Below are 8,285 nucleotides of genomic sequence, written 5' to 3' on the forward strand. Positions count from 1 at the left end.
ATATCACATTTTATTTTAATTTAACAATGTACAAAATAGAAAATTTATGAAAAGAGACATATAATTTGAAATATCTCAAAAAGAAATAGTTTATAAATCAAAATAAATCAAAATCAATATTTTAATATTTTGATTTCGGTATGAAACCGAACCGGAAGGGACCATGTCTTCCCACCCCCGCCCCGCCGAACGAATGGGCCGTGTTCGGGACAATGCATGATAAGAATGTAGGACAAAATGGTAAATTCGATTAGTGGGAAAAGAAGAGAAGCCGCCCTTCAGTGCGTTGAAGTGGACGGCAAAAAACTCACACGTTTCAAAGCTAGTGCTTTGATTATAGTGGTCCACACCTCCATTTCCATAGTAACCAACTAACCATTCAACAGATTCTCTCCTTCCCCTATTAGTGATCAGAATCGTTTCCTTCTCTTCAATACACAGTCACTGTTTTCGTGTGCGATCCGGTGAAGAACGGTAACATAGCGAATGGCATTTACAACAGCAATGGCTTGCCGGTTAATTGGCCGGAAGTCTGTGATCGGAGCGAGATCCATGAGTTCTTGGTGGCGGAACGTTGAGCCCGCTCCCAAAGATCCGATTCTCGGCGTAACCGAGGCTTTTCTCGCCGACCCCAGTCCTGACAAAGTCAATGTTGGAGTTGTGGGTTTCTTTCTTTTACTTCATCTTTTTTCTATATCTTTTGGTTTTGGTTGGTCTGGAATCATCTGTTTGTTGATTTTCTTTTTTTAATTATTGAAAAGGGTGCTTACCGGGATGATAATGGAAAGCCTGTTGTTTTGGAATGCGTTAGAGAAGCGGAGCGGAGGATTGCTGGAAAATTAAACATGTGAGCTGTTTCTGCTCATTTCATCTCATAATCATTTAAATTCCAATTTTATTTTTTTCTTCGATCTTCATGTTTATAAGTCTTTGGATCAAATGAACTGGGAATTCCTTCGATTTGCAAATGAATTTCGGGGCAAGTGTGTTTGGCTCAAGTTTGATTAATTCCATATAGAATTCCAAATGAAATTTTGTTCATACCAAATTTGCACAACTAGTCAGCAATTTGATTTACCACCACCTGAATTGAAATTTTTGATAGAGCTAGGAGGAGACCCCATAAAGATTTGCAAGCTTTGCAGTTCCTTTTGCCTTTGAAACTATAAAATAATCTTTTAATGTTTTATTATTCACTAAATATAAGAAAAATACCTATAATTGCATTAAATAGCAAACAAAGAATGAGGGGATGTATATATGTAATTTTCTATATGTGTGTTAACGTAAAACCAGCATGTAATTATGTAATTCATGTTGCTGTAAAATTTCATGAAAAATCTTGAAAGCTCTGAAATTCATTTTGGACTGTGCTGACCTATTAGAATTGCATTTTCTTTTATGACTATGGGTGGATGTGCAAGAACTTGTTTATTTAAAAGTCTTTTTTTTTATTCAGTTTTATTTTGGATGTATGCATTTATTTCCTGTTTAATCGTGTTGGTCTATCTGATGTTTTACTTGCAATTTTCTATTGCATGTGGTTTTTGGTCAGAATACATTTGTTTGAATGATGTTTAAGTTTGTGTTTTCGGGCAGGGAGTATCTTCCAATGGGAGGGAGTGTGAAAATGGTAGAAGAAACATTGAAATTGGCCTATGGAGAGAACTCTGAGTTCATTAAAGATAAACGGATAGCAGCAGTGCAATCTCTCTCTGGGACTGGTGCATGTAGACTTTTTGCAGATTTTCAAAAGCGATTTTCTCCAGATTCCCAAATCTATATACCAGTCCCAACATGGGCTAAGTGAGCATTACTTGCTTGACATTACTTTTAATGTTAATGAGGGATCATTCTTTTTTATTTTATTTTATTTTATTTTTGTTGTTGTTATCATCAAGTTTTCATGGTGTTGTCTGGAATTAATCATAATTTCAGAAATTGGTTTTTGTCTTTTTGTCCCCTTTTTTCATTTTTTACTTAGCTTGATTACCAAGGGCATCTAACATTCTATTTTAACAGTCACCACAATATCTGGAGAGATGCTCAGGTCCCTCAAAGAACCTATCATTACTATCATCCAGAATCCAGAGGCTTAAATTTTGCAGCATTGATGGATGACATCAAGGTATTAAGTTATGTTTGAATTTTGAGTAGATTTTTTTGATAAAATTTTATTTATTCTTTTGTTCTCTATTTTTTTATTTGAGGGTTTAAACTCTTTTCTTTTCTTTTCCTTTCCTTGTTGCCCTGTGTGTTGAATATAGATTTCTCTTGCAGAATGCTCCAAATGGCTCATTCATTCTACTTCATGCTTGTGCTCATAATCCTACTGGGGTTGATCCATCAGAGGAAGAATGGAGAGAGATATCTCACCTATTCAAGGTACACTTTAATGCCTTTTGTTTTTGTTGTATTTTTTGAACTACTATGTAATATGGACATGGAAAGAGAAATTTTGAAATTGCTTTCATTACAATTATAATTTTGACAATTTAGATTTTTGTTGTAAACTTTCCCATTTAGGAAAACTAGTAAATTATTGTTATTCAGGACAGGTAACAAGTTTGAGAAAAAAGTAGTAGTATTGCTTGGAATTTTGTGTTAACTGTTAAAATTTTGTTATTTAGGAGTCTGTTCCTGTTTAGTTTTCAGTGGGAATCTTCTTCCTTTGGAGTCATTTCTTTCTTAAACAAGAAAATGTTCCTAGTCCCTATAAACATAACCTATTTGTTTCATCAAAACCTATCTATAAAAAAAGAGAAGAATTTATTAGACTCTCTATCCTTTTTTTTATATAAATAAAAACTAGTTTTTGCTGAATTTCATCTGCTTTCCGTCAACTTATTCTTTTTGTAACTGCTTTCCATATTTTCATCCTGCAGAAATTTTTTTTTTCCACATATGCAATGAGGCTTTTGTTTTCTTATCTTTGACTGAACCTTAACCGACAACAAACACATGCAAGGACAGATTAATCCATACCCTTCTCACATCACTATGTTTCACACTATTCACAATGTAAGTTTCAGGTTAAAAATCATTTTGCCTTCTTTGATATGGCATATCAAGGCTTTGCCAGCGGTGATCCAGAGAGAGATGCAAAGTCTATCAGGATTTTTCTTGAGGATGGTCATCATATTGGCATTGCTCAATCATATGCAAAAAATATGGGGCTCTACGGCCAGAGAGTAGGATGCCTCAGGTATTGTCTCTGTTATCTGAAGATACTTGTGCAACAGACACTCACGTTGTCTATTTCGGATATTATCTTTTATTATGACTAATGTGACAACTGTACAGTGTACATAATTTGATTTTTATGGAACAGTTTCAGCGTCTTACTTGAAAAAGATATGATGATTGCTTGCTGATTATTAATATTTTGTTCCTAGATTCCCTGAAATCTGCTGAGCTATTCATGCTTATGAAACTTATAAGAAACCAAGCCTTTTGTTCCATTTCTTCTCAATCATATGAGATTAAAATGGTAAACTTATGCTTATTCTTGTTAGCATTTTGTGCTTTTAAGAAAGGGCACCACCTCAAACTATTGATCAAATCTTAGGGTTTCAGGTCAAAACACTTCTATGGCAAAATGGAATTTTCTTTCAGAAGAGATGGTTTCTTCCTGTTATTTGCTTGTTGTTAATCAATAAGAGGAATCAAGTATTTGCAAAAGCCATGCCTATAATAGAAGACCATCACTACTGGTAAATCTAAATAATAGAGGAATTTAAACATTATTAAATTTTTTCATAATCACAAATTCTTAAAGCCAGCATACTCTTAAGCATTGACTTGAGCTCCTGAAAATAGGGTTTTGATTGTTGAGCATATTTGACTGCATGCATTAATCAAGTTATATTGCATTGCATTGCCAGATGGCTGCCATGTAACTTGTGTAGGAAATCGCCCATTCCAAGAATTACACAAGATATTTGTGCCGGTTATGACATAAATTGAGGATTGTTGACAATCTGAGTTCTTCTGAGTTATTGTAAAACCCAAAGAGAGATGTAAAAAAATAGAAATTTATATATTTGCAAGTCTATGTACAGTATTTTTTCACTTTCGGATAGAAAGGATTTGTCAGATTTAAGGGATTTATAGATGTTGTATTTGCCAGTTGGGGCATTTGAATTTATATATGTTCGTCACTTGTCAAAATAATAATTCTGAGAATGGAGGAAAACCTAACAATATCAAAATTTGAAGGTCATTTAGTGTTACTATTGTTGGAGGCAAACAATAAAAAGAATGTGGCCTATAAAAACACCGAAAAAAATATGTTAGGTGATTCAGAGGCTGGGATTTTCATAGTTTTCAAAGTTAATGCTGTTATATGTTTGTTGCAGTGTGCTTTGTGAAAATGAGAAACAAGCAGTGGCAGTAAAAAGTCAGTTGCAGCAACTTGCAAGACCCATGTACAGCAATCCACCTGTTCATGGTGCACTTATAGTTTCAACTATCCTTGGAGATCCAGACTTGAAGAAGTTATGGCTGAAGGAAGTTAAGGTAGTTAATCATTAGTGGAATTTCCCCCTTTCCCACCCGAAAAAACAAAAGCAAAAACAAAAACAAAAACAAAAACCTGCAAATATTTTAGAGCAGTAGTATAGCTGGAGCGTCAATATTTTAATGTATAAAAATTTCAGAATGTATATATATATATATATATATATATATGGAGAGAGAGAGAGAGAGAGATATCTTCCCTTTCAAAAGATCACTTTATCTTCTCTTTTTGATTTCATATATATATATATATATATATATATATATATATATGGAGAGAGAGAGAGAGAGAGATATCTTCCCTTTCAAAAGATCACTTTATCTTCTCTTTTTGATTTCAATGATAATTTTATTTAAAATTGGAAGTTGACCATATGAAATATTATTCTCATTAGGTAATGGCTGATCGCATCATTTCCATGCGTGCATCTTTGCGAGAAAACCTTGAAAAGTTGGGGTCACCATTGTCATGGAAGCACATTACTAAGCAGGTATGCTAGAATTCGGCAAATGTGCCATTTTTGATATTGCTTCTGCATTTTGATTGCCATTTTTTAAGTAAAAAAATAAATGACTTGAAGAGCTGTCACTAAGGTTCTATTGTTTAAAATGCTACAGGTTAAGGCTGGGTTATTTTTATCCATCATTCCTCAACTTTGATGTTTGTTTCATTTCTGTTCCTTAAATTTAGAAAGTTCCATAAAAATCCCTAAACTTGAACTTTTTTTTTTGTAGGAAAAGTCTCTCACTTGCAATAGCCAGTTTATAGGTTGAAAAAAGGATAATTTTTATCCACCATTTTAACCTGTAAACCAGTTATTGTAGGTGAGAGAGACTTATATTGCAACATAATTGAAGTATTGGATTTTTATGGAATTTTTAAAAGTTAAGAGATGGAAATGAAACAAACCTCTTAGTTGAGGGATGGTGGTTACAAATTACCCATTTAAGGATTGGATAATTTAAAATTTCAATTCAACTCCAATTAAGTTTTTACTCCTTAAATCTGATTAATTTCCCATCAAAGCTTGCAATATTAAGTGTGTAAATGAAACATTCCTCAAGTAAAATGAGATTAGAAGTTCAATTTCTATAGACAACAATTATTATTATTATTATTATTATTATTATTATTATTATTATTATTATTATTATTATTATTCAGTGTTAAAATTAATACTTTTCTCTAAATTCTTACATAGTACTTTAACTTTTCTGTGCAAGTCATGTCAAATTAAACACTTGGGAAAATGCTAGCATCACTTTCTTTTGAACATTCCTTAAACATTCTCCCAATAAGTGGTCCATTTTTTCTCAGATTTGAAATTATAAACTTGAAACTTGTTTAAATTTGTGTATGCTAATTGTAGAGAGAGTGTCTAAGAAAAGTGTCCAAAAGAAATTGTTGCTAGCATTATATAGCTACTGAAAGTTGAAGCCCATTTTTCCAAATACAAAAAATTTAAAATTTCAATTTGGAACTGATTATTAGCTAATTCACATGGTAATAATTATCATCTATAAAATTTTAAGTTTTAAACTTATTCTACTTGATGAATATTTCATTTGAACACTTAAGATAGCTTAGGGGAAAAGGTTTAGTAGGACTGGAGAATTGAAAGTTTTAAATTGTTCAAGCCTTAAATTGTATGGTTTTTAATGAGAAGAACTTAACTGAAACTGGATTGAAAATTTGAATCCATACTTTGGGCCTTAAATTGTATTTTAAATGATATGACCCTAGTTGAAACTGATTCGATACTTCAGACCTTAACACTCTGTTTACGAGAAGGTAGAGTAAAGTTAGGTTTTTTAAAGTGATTCGATGGGTTGGGAAAAACTGCACTTTAAAAACCACCGGATCTCCCGAACACAAATTCAAGGTTTACAAATCTTGAAAAATCTCTCACTACCTTATAAAACTTTCTTACTAAACAGAGGGTAAATTGTATTTAAAACTTACTGTGCGTTTGAGTACTTATGAACATCTCCTTCTGTATAATTTTTATTTATTTACTGTTGTGATTTACCTGACTTGGAGGAAAGTAGTACAACATGACCTAGAAGCATTACAAATTTCTGATGATTTAACCCAAAATCGTTTAGAGTGGAGAAAACGAATCCATATAACTGACCCTAAATTTTTGGGATAAAGGCTTAGTTGAGTTGAGTTGTACTGTTGTGATTTACCAATCTTGTTATTTATTATGAACAGATTGGAATGTTTTGCTATAGCGGGATGACACCAGAACAAGTTGATCGTTTGACAAAAGAATATCATATCTATATGACCCGTAATGGTCGAATCAGGTAATGTTCTAAGTAATTTATTACTCCATTTCTGTTGTGAGGGCATGTTTATGTTGTATTTGAACTTAGAATTTTTGGTAATAATGCTGACACCATTTGCAGTATGGCCGGCATTACTACAGGCAATGTGGGATATTTGGCAAATGCTATTCATGAGGTCACAAAATCAGCTTAGGCACATTTGCAGAAATTATCAGTCTATAGGAAGTCATAGCATAGGCGCTTATTTAGACATGCGAAATAAATTTATTTTTTTTCCTCCTCTTTTCCTCTTTAGTTACTATGGAAGGGGCAACAAAATGGTTTATGATGATTCTCAAAATTTATGCTTTTATGGTGTTCATGAAGGAGAGCATAATTTTAGACCATACTTGTGTAATTTGAGCAAAGCAATTGAGGGGCGATAGGAATCTTTTACCCCTTTTGAAGTGTGAATGAGTCATATTCAAGTTTGTCTAGGAATAAATTGGCAGAACAATTTTGTTCTTACCCCCTAAGGAATACAAATTATGAATGTTTAAACTGCTATTTTAGCCCTCTCTTTTCTTTTGTTATCTTTGGAATCAGTCTGCAATTGTAATAGAACTCTTGATAAAATCCCATATAGGAGCAAAGATCTCTTGGTACATAACTAATTGGAATTAAGAATAAAGAAAACTAGGCCCGCTGATAGAGGCTTCATATACTTTCTTTCATTTTTTTTTTGTTTTATTTGCATGAGTTATGATTAAAATCCATATATTACATATGTTTTATAATTTTCTATGGTCCAAACAAAGATACACTGGTTGATATTAAGATTAAAAAATTCATAGAAAAAACAGAAGTTATAATTTAATTTCCATATTAAAATCATAATCGATAAGATCAAGAACAAAAAAAAAATAAAATTGGTGGTTGTGTAGCCACTAGCATTAAAAGAGAGAGAGAGAGAGAGAGAGAGAGAGAGAGAGATGGATGAGGAACCTGATAGAGAGATGGACTTCTAGCAATGGTTTTCTATCCCTAGTTTTCCAAATCACTAGTGTAGTTGCTCCTTAAACTTTTTCTTTGTTGTATTTCTTCTTCTCTACCTTTATGTGGTTAATAATTTATTACTATGGGATATATGTCTCCCTCTTTAGCTCTTAACTATATCTGAATACCAAATCTGGTGGTGCACTGCCTGTTTCTCCATTCATCTTTCCCTGTAGATATTAGACATTGTTGAAAAATGAAATCTTGATCCATCTTTAAAATAAATAAAAATCTCAAAATGATCCAAAGTAATTGAATATCAAATTTACAATTGTTGATGTAACATTCTTGAAGTGACAAAAAAAAAAAATGAAATGAAATAAAATGAGATGAATACTTAATTAATTAAAAGAAAAAAAAAAAACGACTCAGAGAGAAACCATCGAAATGTGCACAATCCTTATATTACATATTATTAACCCAATTTGTCCAATGTTAGG

General features: G+C 32.4%; 1 protein-coding gene across 2 annotated transcripts; it reads left to right on the plus strand.

Moving 5' to 3' along the window:
* The first annotated feature begins 286 nt into the window (after nucleotides 1-286).
* LOC110671398 (aspartate aminotransferase, mitochondrial) lies at nucleotides 287-7,356 on the plus strand. 2 transcript variants are annotated; one of them, XM_021833857.2, is made up of 10 exons: nucleotides 287-660; nucleotides 762-847; nucleotides 1,600-1,806; nucleotides 2,023-2,128; nucleotides 2,281-2,385; nucleotides 3,033-3,205; nucleotides 4,359-4,518; nucleotides 4,914-5,009; nucleotides 6,734-6,828; nucleotides 6,931-7,356. In XM_021833857.2, the coding sequence occupies exons 1-10, from the start codon at nucleotides 487-489 to the stop codon at nucleotides 7,001-7,003; spliced, it is 1,275 nt and encodes a 424-aa protein (XP_021689549.2). In that variant the 5' UTR covers nucleotides 287-486; the 3' UTR covers nucleotides 7,004-7,356. The 2 variants fall into 2 exon arrangements, with proteins under 2 accessions (XP_021689549.2, XP_021689548.2); XM_021833856.2 differs by having other exon boundaries at nucleotides 290-660; nucleotides 3,027-3,205.
* The last annotated feature ends 929 nt before the right edge of the window (nucleotides 7,357-8,285 follow it).

Source organism: Hevea brasiliensis, chromosome 9 (assembly GCF_030052815.1).
Source record: "Hevea brasiliensis isolate MT/VB/25A 57/8 chromosome 9, ASM3005281v1, whole genome shotgun sequence".
NCBI classification, from domain to species: domain Eukaryota; kingdom Viridiplantae; phylum Streptophyta; class Magnoliopsida; order Malpighiales; family Euphorbiaceae; genus Hevea; species Hevea brasiliensis.